This window comes from Mauremys reevesii, linkage group 1 (genome assembly GCF_016161935.1).
Source record: "Mauremys reevesii isolate NIE-2019 linkage group 1, ASM1616193v1, whole genome shotgun sequence".
NCBI classification, from domain to species: Eukaryota; Metazoa; Chordata; order Testudines; family Geoemydidae; genus Mauremys; species Mauremys reevesii.
The window spans coordinates 63,079,178-63,104,922 of record NC_052623.1 but is presented as its reverse complement, the minus strand read 5'-3'; the positions used below and the strand labels follow the sequence as shown (position 1 = coordinate 63,104,922).

The window sequence follows — 25,745 nt, the reverse complement described above, 5'->3', positions numbered from 1 at the left end:
TAAAAAGGGCCCCACAGATATTAAGTCCTAGGTGACGGGGTTTCTTTATGTAAACCACCCCGTCAAAGGGGGGCGTGTAGCCCTGAGGATTAATCTGTTGGTCTGTATAAAATGTCTTTTTGATAAAAGTGTGTAGGCTGCATAGATTAATAGAATTTGCAATAGCTATAAATGCAAGATACCTAGAAGCTTCTAAACCAGACATCCTGGCCTATTTCCTCTATGATGCTGAAAGCAACCTTTAAGACCCTTACTCAGAAAAGTGATACTAGGAAACAAACCTACGCAAATTGTCTAGGGACTTTCTGAATATCTGCTAACCTTTCACCTAGTTAGGTGCAAAAGTAGGGTATTTCTGCCCACAAAATATAACAAGTCTACCACAAAATACGTAGATAGTTGTCATTAGTACGTACACAAAGGTCAGCCTATGAAAACAGGTACCCTCACCTTTCCATGGGGGAAAGACAAATTTGGGCATAAAGGGAAGGATTTTTACCTATAAAAGGTGTGATAATCCACCACTAGGGCAGGCGATACATCGATACATCTCTCTGTTTCCTGGTCGTCTCAACCTGCTTCGAAGCCTTTTCCTCCTACGAACGCTGTCAATACTAAGTCATAGTATTAATTCTTTTCAAAGTTGTAAGTATGAAATAATTCTTAATTTCTACTTCACCTCTAAAGCATCTATGCTAAGAAGGGTTTAATTCATAACCAGTTTCTTTATAACTATACTTCCTCTAGCAGAGGTGTGAAATTCACTCTAGTACTATTTGCTGCAAAGTGCATTAGAACTGTGTAATATCATATCATATCTCTTAAAGAACTGTGATATTTTGTAACTTTGTAATCAAACTGCTTTTAACATTTTACATTTACTTCTTTTAAATAAAAGGTCTTGTTTGACTAAACTTTGTCTCAGTGTAAATTCCTGTTAAACCCCAATCTCCTTGTATTAAATTCTGTGAAGCCTGATTCAAGACGAACTTTTATCTTCTGATCACACATATTGGCGAGCCATACCCATATTATTAATACCTATTAATTATTACTAACATTCTTAATTAATTAGAAAATTAATTAATAAATAAACCTAAATTAAGTGGATAAATTCCACTGTCCCTACTAACCCTCCCCAAATCAGGCAACATAAGGTAGTTCGAGTTCAGCTACGCTATTCATGTAGCTGAACTTGTGTACCTTAGTTCGACACCCCCCCCTAGTGTAGACCAGGCCTTTGTCTCCTCAATCTGGAATTCTAGCTCTGTGCCTGGGCACAGGCTGTGACTAGTGTATTATGGAGCTCCGTGCTACGGCACAGTCTTTGCTGGGAATGGAATGCTCAGACATTTTAGTGAACAGCTTCTCAAAACCTCTAATGAATATGTGCATATAGTGAGTTTCAGAGTTTTATACAGCAAATCTGGGTGGATTTTCATTCAAGACTCCAGGACCACCTCCTTGCCCAATTTAAAGTTCCCACTCCAAACCCTAGAGTCACTAAAGCAAAATGATCTATCTTTCCTGAATTTTATTTTTGAAAACAGCTGAATTGTTTCCAAAACAATTCAGCCTGAGGCAGAGAGCAAATATGGAAAAATATTATAATCATAGAATATCAGGGTTGGAAGGGACCTCATCGAGTCCAACCCCCTGCTCAAAGCAGGACCAATTCCCAGACAGATTTTTGCCCCAGATTCCTAAATGGCCCCTTCAGGGATTGACCTCACAACCCTGTGTTTAGTAGGCCAATGCTCAAACCACTGAGCTTTGTGCAAATGGTTATAGTGTGCTAAAGTTATAAGCAAATGAAAACAGGGACTTATAATAGAAAATAGTAGGCAACCTTAATTATATGGAAGACAGGATACTGGGCTAGATGGACCACTGGTCTGACCCAGTATGACCTGTCTTATGTTTTTATGTTCTTACTTTTCACAAAGCTCTGTGCAAAACCCATAAAATAACTAGACAAAAAAACTGAAGAGAGCAAATTCAACCAATAAAATAATTTTTATTTTCATATGGTATCCTTCACACACACAATCACAAGACATTTTACAGACAGTAACTTGTAAAGAGAAAAGGAAGGTTTCATAGATAGATTTAATGTCTTGGAGGAGAGAAAGAGTTTTATATACCTGTGTGCAATAGGAAACGGAGGTTTTCCTCTTGGTTGACATGTATGACACTTATATGGACATCTCTTTTCAATATTAATAAATATTCCTACTCTGCAGAAGAGAAGGTCTGAAGCAATGTCTTTTTTGTGGTTTGCCTGGACTCTATATTTACCCTCTACTAGTTTATCCAGTGTCACTTTCACAGTTGTACTGCTTGCAACCATGGAACCAGTAACATTCAGGGCTTCTAAACCATCAAAAGTATAGAGGTTTTAGAGTCAGTCCTTACAGCTTAAAAAATCTCCCAAAATCTTGAGGTTAGGGAAGAAGTAGTTATAAATGGAGAGAGCTACACAAGTGAACAGATCACAAAGAGGGGACTAAGAGCGGGTCTAAATTAGTAGTGAAGAAAAGGAGTAGATGGATATATACATGGCTGAAATGAGCCTACAGAAAGTTTTGCAAAACAAAGAAAGAAAATGTTAATTGGATTCCGAGCAGCTCAGAAGCCAGTAAAAAAAGAACAGAGGATGGAGATTATATGATCCAATTTCCCAGAGCAAGAGAGCAGCGCTGAGACAGCATTCTGGATTCTTGTAGTGATAACATAGAGATTTATGAAGTCTATAAAAGGTACTGCAACAGCAAAGACGGGAAATGACTAATGCAGGGATAAAGATTTTAGCAGAGACTGGGTCAAGGTAAGGGCAAATTTTGGGAATATTCTCAAAAGGGTTATAGACAGACTTAAAAAACAGAAAGAATATGAAAGATAAAAATAAATTTGAGGCCTATTTCCAAGAACTTCAACATGATCTACTTTAAAGGGAACAATTGGATACATTGTTAAACGAAATCTGTGTGAAAGTACATTTCAGAATCATCCTAACAAGATATTTTCTTACTTTCTTATTACTCCTCATTATGATCTACAGCTTGGTGTGGGGAAAAATCTGAATCCACTTGCAATCATAGGTTTCCTGAAGAATAAGAAACTATCCTGTTACCATCCCAACTAACAGCTATCCTTTAACTCTAAAGAACAGTGGATTGGGAGTTGGGAATCCTCCTGCCAGGAACTCACTGTATTACCTTGAACATGTCATTGGATGCCTGATTATTTTCTCTAATGGCCTCTAACACTGGGTGCATTCACAGCTCCTGTTGACTTCAATTGGGCCTAGTTATATAAAAGTGACCACCCAAATATCTAAGTATCCAAGGCTAGTGCCACAAAGAATTTAGGCCTTGGCTACACTTGCAAGTTAAGAGTGCATTAAATCTGCCCTGGGCGCCCTAACTCCTGAGGTGTCTACACTGGCGAGGCACATAGAGTGCCTGGACTCTGCAGATGGAGCGCCCCTGGTAATCCACCTCCACGAGTAGCATAAAGCTTGCTGCACCCCAGCTGAAACGCCCAGGTGTCAGTGTGGATGACGTGTTGCATTACTGCACTGTGACTGGCCTCTGGAAACATCCCATAATCCCTTGAAGTCAAGTGGCCACACTCATCATTGTTTTGAACTCAGCTGCAGGCATGTGGATATCCCCTTTCAAAGCTCCATTTCTGATAGCTGGCATGCTTATCTGCTCCAGGACAAAGCAAACCATTACTGTGGAATGCTCCTGCTGCAGAGGGTGTGTGTGTGTGAGAGAGAGAGAGGTGGGGGGGTCTGCTGCTGTCTGAACTTACAAGACAGCATGCTGACACTCTCTGCCCCCCAAAACATAGTCTCTCCTCCCACATACACACAACACACTCCCTTTCACACTCCACCCCACCCCCGATCTGAAAAGCACACTGCAGCCACTTGCACACTGGGATAGCTACCACAATGCACTGCTCTCTGTGGCATTGCAAGAGCTGCTAATGTGGCCATGCCACTGTGCTTGCAGCTGACAGTGTACACATTGCAGCGTTTTCCCTGCTGTGGTCTGAGGGCTGGTCTAACTCTCGGCACTCTACATCTGCAAGTGTAGCCATGCCCTTAGACTCCTAACAATTGCCACTTAAAAAGCCTAAATCCAAAATTTAGACTCTCAAAACCCCTGCTCAGCTGCCACCTAAACCTGTAGGTGCCTAAATTTATGCCTGTGGGCACGTGTAAAGCTACTTAAGTCCTGATGCTGCCAAGCATCTCAGAACCTAAAGCTCTGTTGGAATTCTCCAAATAGGCATTCCCCTGCCTATCTTGCCTTTGGGGCCTGATCTCATAGGCATTCTCAGAAGCCACCTAAGGGCATGCCTACCAAATTAGTCCCCCTACAAAACACAGCTGAGGAGCAGGTGGTGATGGGTATTTTATACAAAGTGGAACAACCTCAGCAGGACTGTGAAAGACTTACCCCAAAATACTGAAAGGGATTGGAGTCAGCGACACCAGCAGCAGGAGGGGAGCTGCTGCTGTCTCCTCTTCCAATAATAAATACATATTCTCAGGGGCATTGGAACAATTTTTATAGTGGGGCTGCTGAAACACTGTATATGATAGAAGCTACTGCACCCCCAGGACTCCTAGTTCCAGTGACCTTACAAGTTCTGCAGTTTACTGAGCTTGTGCCTGTGTCATCATTGCAATTTGCAAGAACTCTGCCTGTCTGTTTCCTAGCCAGGAGGAGGAGACCAAGAGGCTACACAATATTGGTAGCAGCTAGTGGGATCAGCAAGTAGCAGGCAAAAGAAGGAAAATGGCAGATGACAGCAGTGAAGAGAGTGTCATGCAGCACAGAGCCTCCAGAATGGGAAGACACAGATCAAAATGCTTGTTTTTATGCCTGAACCATTTACAGAGGCTGAGGATAATTAGAGCTCTGGATAGGACACTGAACAGGTTGCGAGGGTGAATCAGTGATCTGAGGCTGAGGTTTTTAAGGTCAGGCTTGACAAAGCCCTGACTGGGATGATTTAGTTGGGGATTGGTCCTGCTTTGAGCAGGGGGTTGGACTAGATGACCTCCTGAGGTCCCTTCCAACCCTGATATTCTATGATTCTAAAGTAGATATTTTGGTATTGCTGTTGAAAGACAAGGCACAGCAGCTTTGCATATACATTCTTTAGAAATATTTTTTTATTCATATAGCACATTTGATCAGACTCTAATGTAGCACTTTATCATTCCCTGAACAAAAAGTGACCTAGGAGATGCAATTTTTCAGACTAAAGTTGTTAAATAAGGACTTGTTAAACTGAGATTAGTTTTTATAATTTTCAGCAAAATGACCCTTTTTCTGCAGTAAATTAGATACTCACATCTTTTCAAAGTCCAGGGCAAAACAAAAAACAATTAAAGAATGCTTTGGGTCCATTCTGTATCTCAAGTACTGTGCAATGTAACAAAATTATTATGCTGTTATATTTGGTTCTTCTCTCATACTGCTTATCAAAATACTAGCACAGTAAGTAAAAAGGATCAAACACTTACTCCTAGCTCAATATATATTTCAGATCTTGCCCAAATATCATGCTGTCAGCCAATCCTTAGTAACTAACTAAAGATTTGTTAATAAAAGAAAATAAGATAGTTATTGAGTGGTTAAGAGACCATATACTTTAAAAATGATTGCAAAGTCCTTAGATTAGATTTGTAGCACTGGTGGTGAGTTTGCTGGTTTGCACAAAAGTCTTTCTGGAATCATTCCAAAGGGTATAATCCAAATGGCATCTTAGATGTAGAGTCTTTCCAATTCCATGCATTTTCCAGGCTATTCCAAGTAACTACTTGGAAGATCTCAGTCACAGGGCTTAAACTTTCCCTGTTTAAAGTTCAGCAGACTAGAGATAGCAGGATCAGGCCTGAGGTTTCTCTTTTACAGCTGAAACAGGCTGTCAAGTGTTTTGAGCACAGCATGTGACTGCATATGTTTCTTGTTGAGTACACACTGACCCATCCTTTGAAGTTTACCTTTCTTTTCCTATGCATACCCAGATAATCCAGTTGTACTGATTTACATAAGGGAACTGCTGATCATCCAGTATAACAGGGATAGATAAACTAAAGACAATATAGGTAATAGTACCATTTTTCTGCAATGTCTCACATCTTTGATCTTCAGGTTAACTGAAGACAGTCGCATACATAATGTAAAGGCAATTAAGACATGAATGGGACTTAGCATCTACAAACCAATTTGGATATATTGGTAAACATCTTACAGGATATAGGTACACAGTCAAACACATTTAGCATCTCCCTTGATTCCTATTACTACAAATGAACAGGTTAGTGATTGCTGGTCTACATCTCTTTGAAATTCACACCCGTGAATTGTCTGATTACAAATGCAGTGCCTTTTGTTAAGTTGTTAGGGGTCATACATAGTTTAGCTGGTTTGCCAGTGTAACACTCCTTGACATGAGACATTAAGGAAGTCTTGTAGGATTGAAAATCCTTGTGCATTTCAGGAAATTAATTGAGGGCTGTGCACCCTCAGTATTACTGATGTGCTTCTTCAGCTTTTCCACTGAATTGTCAACAACCGAACAAAACTGGTGCACCAACTTGCTAATTTGATCGGTTACATTGTTGATATCTTCAGCTCTCAAACCTTTGAGTGGTTTCCTCTGAAAACTGAGTATGCATCTCAAACAGCAGTTCTTCCATTTTCTTAAAAGCAAAGAGACTGCATGGTTTCCTGCTTTCAAATGTAGCCATTAGGTCAATGATTGGCTAGCACATTTCATTGACAAAATGCAACACAATCTTCAGCATTAAACATTGCATTTCATCTGACAGCTCTTTCAAGTTCCCACAATGAATGTGATACCAAGTTGCCACACACACACACACACACTTCTTCTTCAGCAAAACTGTGATAATCTTGAAAGTGCTTTTCATGGTACTGAACAGCAACAAACCAGCTGTTCCCTAGATGCTACTGGGTGTGGTGCCACTGTTGCACTGGGAACTTCTTGCCTGACATTTAAGTGCCTCATCTTCCTGCCCCTTGCCATATAGAACATTTGTGAGAAAGCTTTTATCAGTGCATTGACATCCTTGAATGGCTTATGATAATTTCCCCCCACCAGATTGATTATGTGAGCAAGGCGTGTTATGTGGATGCTATTGGGAAACAGTCCAGACAGTTTTGTAAGCTTTTTTCATGTACGCGGCATTATCCACATCAAAAACAACCATTCACCCACGAAAGCTCATGCTGCAAAACATCTGTTAGTCTATAAGGTGCCACAGGATTCTTTGCTGCTCACACTGTTGTAAGCAATTTCATAGTTTTGCACAGTCTGAACAACTGCTTGTGACAGATTTGTTTTCTGCATGAAGTGTATATCAGCAAGATAGGAGAACACCTTCCCATTCTATCTCTTACTAGTGGTGCAAGTGTAATGTTAAGTACATAGTGCGGCCCTTGTCATCAGTCATTTAATCAAATATAACTGACACACAGTTATCCTTCACTTTGTACTTAAGTTTATCTCTCTCAGTGATGTAGACAGCTTTAAGATTTAGAATTGCAGTACCATTCCTGAGTCAGGTGTTTAGAAACTGACATATGAAATGACAGTTCGTTTTAGATAACCGTATGTTTACAGTGGCACAAATTAAGACCATATCACAGACAACATCCAAGTGTTCACAATATGCTATTGTGGTTGTGTTGAAACACGTTGAAAGTGTACACTGCATTTTTTGTGACTCTCCCTGCAGTGCAGCTTTTCCTGTTAAATACTTCTGTGCTTTGGTGAGGTGGTTTGCAATTGTCAATTTCCTCTGATGGTCCAGAACAACATTGCACATTTTGCAAGAGTTTTCCACCATCTTCAAACACCTGTCCAAGAAAATATTTTACTCTCTCTTTTGCTGGTGTATTTGCAATTTGGGACCTTTCTCTTGGCATTTTCTAGCAAAATTGATCAATGCTCCCTTGAGCATTGATCCCACATTTTTCATGGTCTTTCTCTGTTAAGTGATATTATGCAATATTATGTGACAATACGTTTTATGTGTAAAATTACATGGGTGCACAATTGCATAATTCAACAGGGTGTACCAGATGTTGGCAATGCTGCATGCGACCAGATGGGAGACACCTTGGAATCGAGAAGCTCATACCTAGGATGGACAGCAACTGTGGAGGCAATGGTGCCCAACCTGCACTGACTGTAGTGCCAGAAAACTGATTGACCCCACCCTTGATTATGACAAGTGACATATTCTTTCAAAGCATAGCAATGGGGACACCAGTTTGGTGTAAGGGTATCATGTTTTCATAGTTTGTTCTTTTGATTATTTTGTTTGATATGCAGACCAAAAGATGTGTCTTTTTCAAAAGGGGGAGAAGTGTAACCAAGTTACTGTGCTGACTGGGTCTATGACTGTTTGTGGCAGACATCCAGACAGCAACCCCTTAAAGGCGCAGTTCTTCCCAGAGGGGAAGAAGGACCCCTGACCCAGGAAGTAACGCGGAGAGGTAGGTCAGGGCAGGGACAGCAGAGAGGCACTTGGGTCCTGCTCAGGGTGAGCAAAAGCACTTGGGGTCAGCAGTGCCAGGAGCAGAGCTGCCTTATCCCCTTTTCCAGTAATAAATACATGTTCTGTTGTTACTGAACTCACGTCTGCGTCATCAGTCCATGGACTCTGCTTGGCAGCCGTGCCCTGCCCCGTACCCACACAGCCCTCGCCAGGGGCTTCACGCTGCCACTACTGCGCATGCACTGGGACACAGCCGTCACGAGCGCTTCAGTCAATAACTGACTTCCGAACTCGTTCTCCGCGCATGCGCAGCTTCGAAACTGCCGGCAAATTCCGACGGCGGCATCGGGGCCTTCTGGATTGGAGGAGTCTCGCTGTAGGTCACTTCCTGACTGCTCGCCATAGGCTCCGAGCGGGGAACCGCCAAGGGGGGGCGGGGTGTCCCTCCGGTCACGTGGTCGTGACTCGCCGGCGACAGCATGGAGGGTGTCCCGGTGCCGGCGCGTCCCGGGGTCGGCGTGGGGGTGGTGATTACCAGCCCCGCCCACCCCGACTGCGTCCTCCTGGGCAAGAGGAAAGGCACCGTCGGGGCCGGCACCTACCAGCTTCCCGGAGGACACCTGGAATTCGGGTAGGAGCCGCGCGCCGTCCCGCCCTCCCCACTTCCACCACCGCGCGCGCTTCCCGGCGTCCCGCAGCGTCGGCGGTCGCGCGCCAGGCGAGCGGTGAAGTGAGCGCGACGCACAGCAGTGGGGGGGGGAGGGTCTGTGGTGTCCGCTCTCACCCTTCCCCCCGCCCGCAGGGAGAGCCTGGCGCAGTGCGCGCGGCGGGAGACCCTGGAGGAGGCCGCGCTGCACCTGAAGAACGTGCGCTTCGCCTCGGCGGTGAACGCGGTCAGCGCCCCGGACCGGTACCACTACGTCACCATCCTCATGAAGGGGGAGGTGGACACGGAGCGCGAGCCCGAGCCCAGGAACCGCGAGCCCGAGAAAAACGAGAGTAAGAGGGGCCAGGCCGGGAGCAGGGCAGCTCCCCGCCCCCCTACAGCAGTAGGGGAAACGCTCCGCGCACCCACCGCTGAACCCAAGTGTTCAGAGCCCGGCCCGGTGTGAGCGCCGTTAGCATCCCGGGCCGGGGAGACCCTTACACCGGCTTCTTCCCGCGCAGCCATGAAAGGGGTAAATCCTCTGCTCCATCTCCACGGCAAACAGCAGAGCCGAGGGGCAGTCGCCTACATAAATAGATCCCGAAACGGATACTCCCAGGGCATCTGAGATCCTGAGCAGGAGGGAGCCCATCAGCTGACAGGAAAATAAAGTCTCCTGGCCTGATCCATCTCAGTAGCTTCCCTGCCCCTGGAGAATGGGATTCTGTCAGCCGAAGTAGGAGCACTGTAGCCTGGGTGGGCAGGCTGCCTACTGAGAGAGTCCCCATCTTCCTCCCAAGATCTGTGTACAAATCGCAGCTCTAGTTTTAGGAGATCTGCATTTAAGATCATATCCAAAGCAAGGCTCCCCAACTCATCTCACGTTGTGTTAAAGTATAAGCCCTAACAGAGAACTGTGCCAACATAGGCCCTGCAGGAGGAAGAGGGGGTAAATTATGTCCACCCTGAATCACTTTCTTTGAATAAAGGACTAGATACACATCTCAGAAAATTTTGTGGATTTCTCGTGCCATTTTTTCTGATTGTTATAGTGCAGGATGTTACATTTATGTTGCAGATGTAATTTCTGCACTAGCACTGCCCTTGTAAATGTATTGGGATGGTATTTCCCCTCTCTAGTTGTTTTACAGGCTCTGACACTTTTTCCTCTTTCTTCTGTACAGGTTGGGAATGGGTTAAATGGGAAGAATTTCCTCCACTAGATCAACTATTCTGGTCTTTACGCTGTTTAAAGGAACAAGGTTACAGTCCTTTTACAGAAGACTTTAATCATCTCAGGGGATACACAGGAAATCACCACTAGATGGCATAGTAAATTCATTGTATAGTGTGTAAAAGACAGGGATATCTTGTGCTCTCCCCCAGCATTCTGTCCATGCCAAAGTCAGAAAGATGTTGCAGTGCTTTACAATCTTTAACGTCTGGAGTCTCTGTCACAGTCACCATCCTTGTATCCCAGGAATAGATGGGACTCCTTTTGGAGCCATTCAATGTTAAACATGTTCTCAAAGTAAAAAGATTAAATGTGCTATCTTATTTTACAGGATCCTATGTATTTGTTAGCACTCTAGTGTCTTACCCCATAAACTTTTATATATGTCCCGTTAATGTCTGTGGAACTACTCATAAAAAACTATTCATGAGGGAAGGGTTTGCAGGAGCAAGCCCAGGAGAAACTTAGTTTCCCTTTCATTCAGCTTCTTGTTTTTCGTTTTAAAGTAAAGAAGGCTTGTTTGCTGTGACTCTGCAGTCATAGTTGTGAGAACAACTTCTAGACCTTGACTGTAGCCTCACATCAGCCTGTATTATTTTAGTTGATGCCACTGGCCGCCACATGGAAAGTTTTTTTGTTGGGCGGGGGGAGGGTGTCTGTGTCTTGTACTGGCTGCAGAAGCATGCTAAGTGCTGAAGAGAAAAGCAGGAATATAATGAGTGGGGAAAAGATATCTTAGCTTACAGGAATGGGGGAAAGTTCTAGGACCCCACATGGTGGGAAGTCTTTTTGGTATGAAACCTGATTTGTTAGTAAACGTTCACTCTGCTATAAAATGTTAACACACAAACAAATCTTATATCCTGCTAATCTCCCTTTGATGCCCATGCATAATATCTTTCTCACAAAGGAAAGTTGTGTGTATAAAAAGGCAAATAGCATATGTTAATATTGCTAAACACGTTGACCTCAAAATATTTATCACATTTAGCATGAAAATAAAATAAGCAAGGCATAGTGGCAGCAGACATGACTTTCTTTTGAGTCTTAATTATGGTTCTAACATGGGAACTTTTCAGCACAGGGCGCTTAGTGTTTGTTGTGAATTATGTTGCTGTATATTTTAATTCTTTGAAGTGCTAGAATGCTATAGCCGACTGACACCATAAAACTTCTAAATCTTGTTCATGATCACTCCTACTGGGTAGACTGTTACTAATTCACTCTTCAGATAAGGAGTGCAGCCACCATTAAACTGGACAGAAAGCTATGGCCCCTATGATTACACAGTGGTCAGATAACTCCTAATCACCAAACCATTTGACACTGAAAATTTAAATGAATTGGCAGCATGTAACACTGCAAAAGGCAAAGATTTCATATGCACTGAGTTAAAGATTTCCATTCTATTTTACCCATAAATAAGAATTCAGACTGGGCCAAATCCTGATCCCACTGAAGTCAGTGGGAGTTTTTCCATTGACTGCATTTTCCAGAATAAATTATGATTTTAAATATCTATTGGATAAAACTTCATAGAACTAGTTCAGTTTTTCCTCTTCAAGCATCGTCTTTAACAGTCTATTTTATAGCCACAAAATACATTCAGAAAGAGGGGTGGAGAAAGGGCGATAATATTGGTTGTACCACTTGCATAGAATGCATGTAGAGGAAGAATGACAAATGCATTGATAATCATTTTCAGGTAAAACTCAATTTTAAAATGAACAGTATTAAAGTACGGTATGTGAGTCACTTGCACACTTTATATGCAAAGCAAAGTCAGCTCCATTTACTTAGAAGATTCTTACTGCTTCTACTACTAAGTTGATGGCATGTGATTGGAAGGTTTTACGGCACAATGGGTTATAACTAATCTCCCACTGGGAAATATTTTTTTTAATGTGCTGCTTAACTATATGTAACGTCTTGTAGAAAAAATGTTCATTCCATAAAGTGGTAAGATTATTTATTGCTAAAAATAGTTTTGCAATTTAAAACTCACTGAAACTTATCTTACTGTAGTGTATTTGTGTAAGAGTTATTTTCCTTTGCAGAAAGTTACTTAAGGTTATCTTCCTGACGGCAACACTTCATGTACACTGTTTAGGCAGTTTGAAATTATCTCATCCAGATGTTAAAAAACAAGGCTGTCAGAAGAGGTGACAGATCTCCTGTCCATCAATCTAAAGGGTAATAAAGGAAGAGATTAAATTAAATTATTGAGTACTAACTTAGTTTCTGGAAGACACTGATCACTAATGCGAAGGGACAGGCCTAATTTAAAAATTGTTTTATGTTGCAATAAATGTTTTATAGCTATGAATTAATTCATCATGGATTAATTTTTTGTCTGCATTGCTAATGAGCAGAGAGCTACAAGGTAAAATGTTGGGCACAAAATAACACATGTCCAGTTGAAATGTGTCAAAACTGTCCTATTGCATTCAGACTCACACAACATACAGAGTATGTAGACCGGGGTTCCCAACCCGGTGCCCATGGAGGCATCTAACTGCGCCCGCGTCCTGGCCGGCGGTGGAGTATCCGCTGAAATTCCGACGAATTTCTGCAGCGTTTCTGCGGTGACGCCTCTTGATGATGTCACTTGGCGGCAAGTGACGTCATCGAGAGGCGCTGCCGCCAAAATTCGGCGGATGCTCCGCCGCCGCCATGGTCCTTTGTCTGAAGAGGTTGGGGACCACTATTGTAGACCATCTAGTTCAGGGACTCTCAGGACAAAATTTTGGTGGCCTAAGAGTGCGGCCCCCAATGCTTTCTGGTGGCTGCTTTCACACTTTTTCCTAAAATATTTGATTAGCTTTAGGAAAAACAAATAAATATGCACATATACATGTCCAATGTTGCTGTATTCAGGACATGAAGAGAGTGCATTAATAGCTGCCTCAGAAGGATTCTCCAGATCCCATCAACTCCCAGCAGAGGAAGAAATTAGAAGGAGAAGGTGGGGCTACCAACATCACCAGACAGGCACTGCAGTGGAAATGGCCCAGGATAGAAGACTATGGAGATCTGTTGTTGAATGAATGAATGACATGTCCAAATCATTGTAATTTATTTATTGCTAGCTAGTAAGTCTGTTAAAAGTGATATAAACAAACGTACAACTCTCACTTTTCACAGCATACTTACTCAGTCCCAGGAAAGCTGGGGACAAATTAAGCCCTGGATGGGTGGGTCGGGGGAGACAGTAGGAGCCAGGGATGATTGTGGTGGGGGGTCCAGGGAAGACAGGGGGGAGCTAGAGCCTGATGTCCAAAGCCTCGTGGCCAGGAGATGAAGCCTGAAACTGCATGGCCAGATACTGGGGCCTGCCGCCATGCAGCCAGACCCCAGGGCTGGAGCCTAAAGCCCAACAGCCAGAGCTTGCCATCCCAGGGGGGAAACCCAAAGCCTGAGACCCATCACCCCTCGAAAGTGAGGAACTCACCAGCTGCCTGCTCTTCCAGTGTTGTGCCCCAGCTGTCTCCAGAGAGGTCAGGGTCTGACCCAGAGGTTGGCAAACTATGGCCTGTGGGACCATCCTGCCCGGCCCCTGAGCTCCTGTCCAGGGAGGCTAGCCCCCAGTCCCTCCCCCACTGTCCCCTTTCCCCCACAGAGTCACACTGCCGTGTGGGCAGCAGCACTCTGGGCGGCGGAGTTGTGCGTTCCTGCAAAGCAGAGCCGCAGCCTGTCTGGCTCCGGCCAGCATGGCAGCCAGACATGCTGCTCTGCATGCTCTGCTCAGCGTGATAAGGGGGTTGGGGGGTTGTATAAGGGGCAGGGTGCCCTGGGGGGCAGTCAGGGGACAGGGAGCAGGGGATGGTTGGATGGGGTGGAAGTTTGTGGGAGGGGGGCGGTCAGAGGACAGGGAAGGTTGGATAGGCGTGGGATCCCAGGGGGCTTGTGAGGGGGTGGGGACAGTCAGAGGTCTGGGAGTGGGGCAGGACAAGGAGCAGGGGGGCTTGGCTGGGTCATGGGTTCTGAGGGGGGTGGATAGGGGCCGGGGCCAGGCTGTTTTGGGAGGCACAGCCGTCCCTAGCCAGCCCTCCAACCAGTTTTGCAACCCCAATGTGGCCCTCGGGCCAAAAAGTTTGCCCACCCCTGGCCTGCCTTTGGGCTTCCAGCTTACCCCAAAAGAAGCTTACCCCTACTTGCAGCCCTAGCAGCCAACACCTCTAGAAACAACAGGGAAGGGCTGCTGCTTTGCGCCCACCCTCCCCCCCCATATCAGAGCCCAGGAGGCTGTGGCTGCAAGAAAAGCCCCTGGTGTATTTGAGGAATGCTGATCTAGTTCCTTTGCCTAATTTTACTTTACCTTTCGCTGGCTAAACAGGTGTCTATCTCCCACCTTAATCTTGGAGCACGTGCAAATCTGTGGGTAAGTTAATGATAGAAAGGTAAGGCAGCCGTTACTAGTTTAGTAAAAATCTACTGAATCATAACTTCAGTAGTATCTCTCTCTGCAGCATGGCGGGGGGGAACATTGCACCCCCTGGCTCCCAGCTCCATGTCATCTGGTTGGGGGAAATTTTGATAATACAATGTCATTGGAAGTGGGTCAAGGTGGATATAATTCAGAAGCCCTTTCTTTCACAAGCACAGTGGTACAAACATGACAAACCTAGAACAATTATGTAAATATATATATTTGAGAATGTTTAAAAGTTGTTTTTAATTATATTCAACAAAGGCATGTCAAACATGCTGCCCTTACAAAGTTAAATTTAGCCCTCGACTGACAGTACTTTATCAGTTAGTGATCAGAACATGATACTGGATTAATTTTTTTAATGTTATACATTTCTATAAAGGGAAGGGGGTGCTTCAAGTTGATTTACCATCACTGACAAAAAAAAAGTAGCTGTTGAGTGGTATTATCACCTTTATTTATTAAGCCAAAAGAGTTTTAATGAGGTGCTGGTTGAGACATTTTTCAGTTAGAAATTACTGGAATCCACCCCCAAATGGTAAGCCTATAGTTACATAATATACCTTACATAACAATTAATTACAATCCCCAAGTAACTTATTACAGCATCCTTATTTTACTCCTGGGGGACTTCTGCACCACTGCACAGAATTCCATGTTTCCCCTACAGAATTGGGGCTACAGAACTGCTGGCCACCAGTAGGGGCCACTGGATTCTGTAGAGCCCAGCTTGCGGTGAGTGGAGCCTCTGCATACTCTGGCTGCTGGGCTTCATCATTTTCCCGGGGACGGGAGAGGGCTGGGGAGATCCTGCTCTGGCAAAGGTTGAGAAAGGGCATGGCCAGGCCGCACCAGGACAGCAAGGAAGCTGGGTGGAGTAAAGGCTCTGGGGGTGCAGGTGTCTGGGCTGGGGGGATGGAGGTGTCCCACAGCTGGGCTCTGGGGGACTGCCCTATAGCTGGGTTCTGGGAGAACAGGTGTGGGTGTCTGGGGTGCCCCGTGGCTGGGCCAGGGGATGCCTCGCAGCTGGGCTCTGGGGGGAGGGGAGTGCAGGTATCTGGGGGCCCCATGAAGCACCCCCCCAACTGGAACTGGGTTGTCATAGGGGATTCCCTAACTCTCTACTCCTGGGGGAATCTTTGTTGTTGTGTGTATTGTTTACATACTTGTTGACAGGTATTTTAAAATAAATTACTCAAAATGATTGAAACGAGTGATTATACTGTTATTTTGACAAAATATAAAGGATTTTAAAATATTGTGTGCAGAACTTTTAATCTTTTGGTGTAGAATTCCTCCAGGAATATTATTTTTACTTTGGGCTTTGTCATTTTTAAGCATCAATGGGGAAATGAAGATACAGACTAGTAGCAACTGAATCTTTGGAGAATACCACAGAGGACCGGCACCTTACATGCTCTAAGAAGTGCACCCATAAACTGAATTTGGCAAGGTTCGAGATATCAGTAAAAAATTGATGCTGGGACAAGTGCCAGCTGTGAGCAAGATTCACCTTATATGAGGCCCCATGGCATGTTTTGAAAAAAACACCTGCTTCTTTTGGGGTAAGCTGGAAGCCCAAAGGCATCCATTAACTACAGTTTCAATACTTGAGACAGGTGAGAAACTGTATGAAGCGGTCACTGTTAGCAAGAACGTTGCATAGAAAGTAAAATGAAGTAGGTGCATTGTCCCAAAAGACCCCCACGCATACCACACTGTGTATCACATTGAATGCTACAGCAAGAATGTATGTAATGTGTTGTGTCAAAATGGAAAAGCAATGGAAACAAATACTGATTTTACTCCTACAAGCTTTGCAAGTCAGCTGGAGTTTGTTCATAAATTGCCTCACAGAGGCTCTAATGCAGGGGTCGGCAACCTTTCAGAAGTGCTGTGCCTAGTCTTCATTTATTCACTCTAATTTAAGGTTTCGCGTGCCAGTAATACATTTTAACATTTTTAGAAGGTCTCTTTCTATAAGTCTATAATATATAACTAAACTATTGTTGTATGTAAAGTAAATAAGGTTTTTAAAATGTTTAAGAAGCTTCATTTAAAATTAAAATGCAGAGCCCACCGGACCAGTGGCCAGGACCCAGGCAGTGTGAGTGCCACTGAAAATCAGCTTGCATGCCGCCTTCAGCACACGTGCCCAAAGGTTGCCTACCCCTGCTCTAATGGATGGGAAAATAGTAGCAATGGCTGATGCAGAGGCTAAGTACAGAGAAATATGTGCTTTGGATCGGACTGAAGAACAACATATACTTAGCAGAAAGGCTCTTAAAGCACATGTTTAAGATTAACTGTGGGATATGGATGTAGTTTTTAGCAATCCTAGCTGCAGAAAAACGGCAAAAGATGTGATGCTATCAAATGCCGAAGAAAGCGCTGACATCAACAGCAATATAAAGACCTTGCAGCTGCTACATTTTTAGGGTAAAACATTTTGTCCAGCAGCCCATGAGTGTTTCAGGGATCCACAGCTGATGCCTAACCTGAAAAAACAATACCTCATGACTGTACTACTGCTTTAAGTAGTGCATTGGTGGTTGCAGTGACTTTAGCACCAGAAAGTGAGACAGTAAGCAAATGGTGCACAAGGCTGCCATTTTATCAGAAAGCCTCATGTACAAATATGTGAATGAAAGGCAGGTTTCCAACACATACATGACAACTGTAGGGCATATACTTAATGTACCATTACCAGTAGCTGTTTAACAGTTCATTCCAAAACCTGCAGTAAATTCCTCATGCAGGTTATGCACAGCACTGGCTCCTCCACAGATTACAACGAAGTACTCCCCCTGGAGACTGCAGTTGCCACTGTGGTTCTCCACCACATAGAACGGATTGAAAGGTACATTTCCCCCAAGCTTCCTCAAGGGTAGGTTTATAGTTTGTGCTGCCAATATCTTAAGAGTTCTCTGAAGAAACAGCAGGCGGCAAAAGTACCTAAAGTTACAGCCTGCTATTATGACAAGCATTAGTGTGATATGTCTAGTAGTGGTGCCCAAGACAGAGACTACACTAATGATGATGCTGATGAATAAATATTTTCAGTTCTACATGTCAAGGCTAGCTTCCCTAGGATTACTAAAGCTCAATCTTTTATGTAAGCAATGCATCTGTGCAGGGGCGGCTCTAGACATTTTGCCGCCCCAAGCACGGCGTCATGCCGCGGGGGGCGCTCTGCTGCTCGCTGGTCCCGCGGCTCCGGGACTTGCCTGCGGCTTTGGTGGAGCCGCGAGACCAGCAGACCCTCCGCAGGCACGCCTGCGGGAGGTCCACCGAAGCCGCGGGACCAGCGGACCATCCGCAGGCATGCCGCCGAAGGCACCCTGCCTGCCGCCCTCCCGGCGACCGGCAGAGCACCCCCCCACGGCATGCCGCCCCAAGCACGCACTTGGCGTGCTGGGGCCTGGAGCCGCCCCTGCATCTGTGTTAAATTATAAAAAGTTAATTTTTAAACATTTTCTCAAATTTATATGTACATAACTGTTCTAGGTTTGTCAAATTTGGTACCACTGCAGTGATGGGAGAAAGTGGCTTTCAAATGATACATAACTTGACCCATTTCTGATGCCACTAATTATTAGAAGACTGAGCTGGGAGCCAGTGAGTCTTTGCTTACAAGATAGTTCAGCTGGTCTTAGTCACGCTAGCAGCCCGCATAGACACCAGCCCCTCAAATAGTCAGCTCTTCTTCATTTTCCCTACTGTGTGTTACCCAGACAGTAACACAGTATATGCGGTAATTGTCCCTGGATGACCAAGGGAAGCTTTTGTTAACTGGATAAGTGATTGCCTACTTAGGTTCTTTACCCTATATCCACATTTTCTATTGAAACCTTCAGATTCTGGCCCAGATAGCCTACCACAGGTGAAGTTAGCTCTCTGGGAAGAAGTCTGAAAAGGTCAGCAATATTATTTCCAGAGACCTGGTATAGCCATTGTTTACTAGATGATTTGGAAGTAGGGGGTAGTGTAATTTCTGGGCATGTTCCCATCAATAAATTATTAAGATTTTCTGCTCAAGGCTTTAATGTGATACACTATCCAGGTTACATGCAACACTATATGACAAGTTTATGCTTCTATCCTCACCTAGAAGGCCTTTATTTAATAGTCCCCAGCTTATGTATCTACTCTCATTTCCCCCTCCTATATGCCACCGAAGGGTATGTCTTCACTGCTAAGTTAGCTCAGGTGATCAGCACCCAGGTTAGCCTACCTCTGCTGTGAGCATTCCCCACTGCAAAACTGTATCTGGATAAATGCACTCACTGTTTCTGCATTCACTCATGTGTGTCTGGGGACATATTCCCTGGTTCTTTGTGCTGAGATGCTTTAGGATTCTTTCCCAAAGGGTGGGAGAATTTGAGAGACAAGGTGGGTGAGGTAATCTCTTTTATTGGACCAACTTGTGTTGGTGGGCGAGACAAGATTTCAAGCTACAGAGCTCTTCTTCAGGTCTGGGAAAAGTACTCACAGGTAAACACAAGATTAAACAGTTTAGTGCAGGAGTTCTCAAACTGGGGGTTGGGACCCCTTAGGGGGTCATGAGGTTATTACATGGGGGGGTCGCAAGCTGTCAACCTCCACCCCAAACCCCGCTTTGCCTCCAGCATTTATAATGGTGTTAAATATATTAAAAAGTGTGTTTATTAGGGGGTTGCACTCAAAGGCTTGCAGTGTGAAAGGGGTTGCCAGTAAAAAAGTTTGAGACCCACTGGTTTAGCATAAGGAGTTAGAATATGTGCTAAGGGACCATTCACCTCACTAACTACTATGCTAAACTATCTGTTTGATCTTGTATTTAGCTGTGAGACTCTGAGGCTATGTCCACACTAGTACTTTTGTCAGTATAACTTGTCACTCAGCGGTGTGAAAAAAACCCACCCTCCCAAGCAACATAAGTTACACTGACAGAAGAACTGGTGTGGACAACACTATGTTGGTAGGAGATGCTCTCTCACTGACATAGCTACTGCCAGTTATTGGAGGTGGTTTAATTATGTCAGCATAGAGCAGCTACACTAGAGATCTTACAGCAGTGCAGCTGAACCGGTACAGTGGTGCCACTGTAAACTTTCTAGTGTAGATGTGGCCTGATTTTCCCAGACCTGAAGATGAGCTCTGTGTAGCCCAAAAGCTACTCTCTCACCAAGAGAAGTTGGTTCAATAAAAGATACTACCTCACCCACCTTGTCTAATATCCTGGGACAGACACAGCTACAACAACATTGCAAATGGAGAACTTGTTTGTCCTTCAGGGAGAATTACAGGAAGGGCATTGGAGGACTGTCAGCACTCGAGTGATTTAGCCTGCATCTTCACTGAGAAGTGGGCAGATTCAGCCTGAGTTAAAGCGGAGCTGAGGCTCTAATCTACACCCCCAGCCGAGTCAGCTATCATTGGCTGAAATCACCTTTAAACAGGGGATGGGGTAGGCTAAAACTCATGTAAGAGCTCAGCCTAACTGTACAGTGAAGATATATCCTAAGAATGTTTGTCCTGGTTGCTCCCTGCGTCTTTTTCCCATTCTCAGCTTCACACCTCTTCAAGCAATCCTTTTAAAGTCTTGTCTGTGCTATTTTCCCTGGAGAACGTTATGGAAAACTAGAAGGGACTGATATAAGTATCAAGAAAATTAAACCTGGGCAGCTGAAGGCAGGGAAATTGTAGTCAGGATGTTGAAAGAGAGAAATAGGTGCCTCTTTCTGGGCAAAGAGTTGTTTGGGCTTCAAAGTCACTTCTGCTTCCCTCCCACAATACATCAGCTGCTGAGAGCATTCTAAAAGCAAGATGTTCAGTCTCTGGAATACAAGCAGCAAATAACTTAATCATCAAGATGTTAGAGCATCCTGCAGGCTCAGGTGGGAAGAATAAGTGAAAACCTCTATTCGGGGCTGGCTTTCCTCATGAAATTAGTGATTTGAGTCTGAGAATCAGATGATGAAGTTATATTCGTGACAGAGAATGAAGAAGAGGAAACTTTTTTTAAATTGTACCTAAATACTTTCTTTAAGAATGTCTTTCATTTAATACACTCATGCCACTGAAAGAAAATTTTGTACTTCTTGGCTTATTTTTTGCACCTCTACCATTGCTTTCCTTTACCTTCCTATTTCCCTAGTGCCTATTGTAAAATTGAATTAGGGAAGAGGAAAGTGGATTACAAATATGCTTAGAATGATCATTGTCAAAATTACATCATATTTCATAGTGAGTAGTCTAAGTCACTCAGACTAGGGTCTGGGGAGTATCAGTTTTCAGCCCTGAAATGTTTTGAGATGCCTAAATGTTGGGGAGGAATGACTGAGCAAAGGGGAATTCTAACAGGAATACGCAGAATGGAGCAGATTTAGTCAAAACCTTTAGAAAACCATGAGTGAGGGTGAATGGAAACTGCAGAAACTACTTGTTCTGTGGTAACAACTGCATGGGGGTTTCCTACTGTGGAGACATGGTAGGCAGAGAAGTTAGTCAGTCCAAGATTAAATTCTGCAAATGAAATGTAAAAGTACATCAAATTTGAGTTTTTTATTTATAACAACAAATTCACTATATATTACAATAATTACAAAAATATTTTTGTATAACAGCTTATGGTCACATCACATTTTCGTTCTCATAACACATAAGACCATCAAACACTTGAGCTTTGGCAGTAGCTAACAAAGCAGCCAACTTTTAAAATCTACACAGCTGTACACATTTTTTGTGCCTTAATAGAAAGGCTATTATCAAAAGAGTGAAGTTATTAACAAACATCCAAGGGGATTCCCCTTACAGCTTCTTTTCCAGAAACTTATTTTGTCTAATGCATAGTAAAAAAATATACAGTTTACAAAAAACAATCACTGGAAAGCTGGCAAAGCTCTCCCCAGCAGAAAGTTATCACCAATTTTTGCTTGTTTTAATTGAGCATCTAGTGGATAATATCTAGAGCAACGAAGAGTTCACCATTTTAAAATCACCATTCTAGATCTAAACAGGCTGTGTCTTCTCACTGCACAGTGAAGCCAACGTATCAGGCTGGTATTGCAGCTTTTGATGAACAGTGTCCAACCCGCCTTCACCAGAGGAAATAAAAGTCTATTTGGTTGGGATGTTGTCCCTTTTCGGTACTTAATCTGAGTCACTACTGCTGCTTGAGGAGTCTGTTGACATAACTTCTACATCATCTTCATTTTCTTTATTGTGCCCTGGAGGCTCCAACATAAAGTCATTGCTATGATTAGGAGGTAGCATGTTCATTGAGATATCACTTGACTGCCAGGGATATTGAGGAGCAAGCACATCTGAAAAATAAATACAATGCTTTGGTAGCATAAGCATTAGCTGAATATCTGCCTTTTAAATGGAGAAGCCCATGCATCTGAAAACAGGCATAGCTGCATGTCCTGTTAAAAACATTTTCAAAAGTTTTGTTTTCAGTGCCAAACTATTCTCCTAATCCTCATTCTTGAATTTTTAAACAAGTTAGCTGAAACAGTTTAGTTGGCAGCTGAAGTCTCTTATAAATGAGCCATTCTAACACTGTAAGTCCTGTTCCATCAGAGGTATTACTTTGATAGAGGGAACAGAATCCATCCTTCTCTACTGTGATCACACTAATTTAAAAATATCAAAATAATGTTTGTACAGTGCTTTATAGCTTCACAGCCTGTTCGAACATTAACTAACCTTCACAAGACTGCTGAGAAATGAATGAATGTTATCACCTGCATTTCACCTTTCAGGACACAGGCCAAGTGACGTGCCCAAGACTTCACAGCCAGAAGCAGAACTGAATTTCTGGTTTCCAGCCCAGTATTTATACAAACACAGTTTCTTTAGAACAGCTACAACAACACTATTGGTTTTAGATGTGTCCCACGGTAACAATCTTAACTTTTGAAAACAAACTGTTCATAACTACAAATAGTTAGACAGACAAGAACCAAAAGATCTTTTTAACTTCAGTATAGACATTTTGTTCTTTAGCCAACTCCTGGAAAAGTAAAAACCACCGATCACCTAGCATAACGACTCCACTGTATTCTTAGTTCACTAGTAGTATCTTAAGTGGTAAATATTAGTTCACCAGTTCTAGATCTGGAACTTCTAAACACATTTGTTATTCTATTGATATAGACTACAAATTAAAGGGGAAAAAGTCTTCTGACTTCATATATATCTGAACTTCCCTTTCATGACTCAATACAATATATTTGTTTTCATTGCTAAGAAAGTAGTAATTTGCTCTGAAAGTTTTCCATATTTTAATGTGTGATTTTAAAATAATCAGTTTACTAGAAATTACACAGAAATGGATCGGAAGCTGAAAGCCTACATATTTCTCCTTTCATGAGTGAAATTTTTTCCACTGGTTTGCCAATATGATCCAGTTATCTCAATTTGATTTAGCAGTGGGACAAATAGAACACATTTTCTCTTGCTCTTCTATATCACCGTGCCAGTTTTTCAAACTGCTTACTTTGTTAATAATCCCTTAATGCCAGGGAACTAATCCACTGCAGCGTCAGCCAGAATTTGTAGCTGTTTTAGTTCTGCCTTGCCAACACTGAGGGAACACTTTGGAGGTGAATTAAATTCATAATTGCTATGGTTATGGCATTTCTTTTATTCATTGCATAAACATCTGAGTAGTTCCATTACCTGGCAATCTGCCTGCTGCAAGTGCATCCCCTGGCAAGTGTCCATTAACTCCATTAGTGGACGGGTTGTTCATCTGACCCAAAAGGCCACTCCTCATCTCCAAATCTGTAGGATATGGCCTGCGTGGGTCCCCTTAAAAACAAATAGTTTTTTATTGATTAAAACAAAGCTAACATCTGCAAGATAACTACCAGCTGTTTAGTGCTAGTCTTTTTCTTCAATGCTTTTTTAACAGAAAACTGTGTTGATTGTTCATATCAGCAATGGGAAGCACACCTGTTCTGTGAGAAATTAAACCGAATATATTCTCCATTTACAATCTTCATTTATTCAAGCTTGGCAAAAAGGAAGTACACAAAAAACTCACTGTAGCAGAAGACATCTCTCTGTTCTCATTGCTACTATTAGCAAGACTTCATTTCAGTTCTTGGCCTTGCTCTTTAGCTAAGAACACATTCTGATCTGCTGCAGGAGGGCAGGGAGAGGATCTGCTGCAGGGGGGCTAGGACCCACCACTGAACATTCCTTGCCTCTGGCTCCCAATAATTTCTATATAGTTTCCACATCCCTGATGAATGCAGTGGTGTCAGAGGAATGTGAATGAAGAGACAGTCCTTAATATAACCTGGTTCTGACCCATTAATGGCTTTAATTAGGACCAAGACCTTGAATTGGACGCCATAGAAAACAAGGATTCAATGGAGGACATATAGTACCAACTTATTAATGGAGTCCAGGAGCTGTGAGTTTTGTAGCTATTTAAAGCCATGTATAAAATTTCCACAAAATTTTACTCCAAGGTATTCAACAAGGAAAAAAATAAGATAAGTATCTCAAGGGGAAAAAAACTTTTATAATGTTGGAAAGCTTTATAAAATCCAAGCAAAACACCATTTGTCATGACACAAATACTAAATGGTGGTGTTTAATTATTGCACCTATATTAAAATGAAAGGACATTTCTATGTCATGCCATCAATGAAAGTACAAAAAACTCATATAGCTTATTTGTCAAACATGAAATTTACCTGGTACCCATGTCAGAGGAGCACAAACTGCGTTGCTGGCACTAATCCTGTGGGCATATTTAATTATTTCTTCAGATGAAACAGCACCTGTTAAAGGGGAGAAGAAGTTAACAAGGGAAATGCACCCTGATTGGCATATTCTCAAGAGACTGCCTGATTTGATAGTTTTAGATTATTTAACACTTTGATATTTCAAATAGAGATCAACGATGTAACATTTTAACAGAACCTCAAGGGTGTCCCCAATATGCAGGCATTGCAGAGGACAGTGTCACAGTTCAGGGCAACTGCACCTGTATTTCCTCTCTATGGCCCAGCAAGAGCAACCCACTCAAGGCTTCATGCTCCTCTGGCCATCACCTCTTGAGTAGAGATACTCATCTCTCTCCCTTCTGACCAGGGTATCTCCAGGCTGAACAGTTCCCTGCCTTTACTGTATTATTCCCAGCAGAGAGACAGGTTGCCTAAGATCGCCTGCTGGCTTTCTTTTCAGATACTAACAAACAGAGTAATTGCCCACAGTTTTAAGGTATCAGAGTTTTTCCTATGCAAGCCTATTTTATTCTTGTTAAAAGTACTACAGAGAAAACATTAACAATAATAAAAGAACCTATGCACATGGCAATAAGCTTACCAGATCACCCCAACCCTAACAAGGGCTCTGACAGGAGCAGTCCTTCAGTACCCAACCCAAGGGGTTTCCTTGCAGTTTCAAGTTCATCAGGGCTTCAGCTCAGAACAAGCACACTGTCTTATGGGGCCTCAGCAGGCTAAGTCTTTTCCATCCTTCCCTAAGGATTGGGGCCCTCCATAGACCAGAGGTCCTGTCTATCTGCTGGCTCAGGAAGAAGGCTATAAGCCTATTTTAAACCAGGCTCTTTATCCCAAAACCCTTTCTTTGTCTGTTGGTCCCCAGAGAATCCAGTTTGAACTAGTATATGTGCACCTCTCCAGGGGGTGGCTTCACAGGGCTGATAACCTGAAGAACTGCATTATCATCCCCCTCCTTCTCCTAGAGGAGCTACATACAATTTCACAATAACACATACACAGTTGCGTTTTTAATACAATGGATCCCAAAGGTATTAAACCTAATTCAGTAAAGTTTAACCTAATTCAATAAAGTTTATCTTAATTCCAGGAAGTCTGTCCAGGACCTTGCAGGATACTGTCAGTCTGTCACA

At 43.1% G+C, this 25,745-nt stretch overlaps 3 protein-coding genes across 6 annotated transcripts in view; 1 reads left to right on the top strand and 2 right to left on the bottom strand.

Moving 5' to 3' along the window:
* The window catches only part of SUCLA2 (succinate-CoA ligase ADP-forming subunit beta), a 67,721-nt gene extending 58,881 nt beyond the window's left edge, over positions 1 to 8,840 (bottom strand). The window contains exon 1 of the mRNA XM_039530487.1: positions 8,696 to 8,840. The gene's annotated coding sequence lies outside the window, so the exon portion shown is untranslated. The remainder of the gene's footprint in view (positions 1 to 8,695) is intronic.
* A 97-nt stretch (positions 8,841 to 8,937) lies between these two features.
* NUDT15 (nudix hydrolase 15) lies at positions 8,938 to 12,768 on the top strand. The gene is made up of 3 exons (XM_039530499.1): positions 8,938 to 9,185; positions 9,357 to 9,553; positions 10,385 to 12,768. Exons 1-3 carry the CDS (start codon positions 9,034 to 9,036, stop codon positions 10,522 to 10,524), a joined length of 489 nt encoding a protein of 162 aa, XP_039386433.1. The 5' UTR covers positions 8,938 to 9,033; the 3' UTR covers positions 10,525 to 12,768.
* Positions 12,769 to 21,397: 8,629 nt separating this feature from the next.
* Positions 21,398 to 25,745, bottom strand: part of MED4 (mediator complex subunit 4) — a 31,645-nt gene continuing 27,297 nt past the window's right edge. For all 4 annotated transcript variants that reach the window (XM_039520545.1, XM_039520546.1, XM_039520547.1 and 1 more), the window contains 3 exons: positions 24,562 to 24,648; positions 23,534 to 23,665; positions 21,398 to 22,173 (listed from right to left, as the gene is read on the bottom strand). In XM_039520545.1, coding sequence (XP_039376479.1) covers positions 22,001 to 22,173; positions 23,534 to 23,665; positions 24,562 to 24,648 — 392 coding nt within the window. In that variant the 3' untranslated portion in view covers positions 21,398 to 22,000. The remainder of the gene's footprint in view (positions 22,174 to 23,533; positions 23,666 to 24,561; positions 24,649 to 25,745) is intronic.

Coding starts and splice junctions, on each gene's coding strand:
- NUDT15 (XM_039530499.1), top strand. CDS start 9,034: ATGGAGGGTGTCCCGGTGCCGGCGCGTCCCGGGGTCGGCGTGGGGGTG. Junction 9,186..9,356: donor GGAGGACACCTGGAATTCGG/GTAGGAGCCGCG, acceptor CCCCGCCCGCAG/GGAGAGCCTGGCGCAGTGCG. Junction 9,554..10,384: donor CGAGCCCGAGAAAAACGAGA/GTAAGAGGGGCC, acceptor TCTTCTGTACAG/GTTGGGAATGGGTTAAATGG.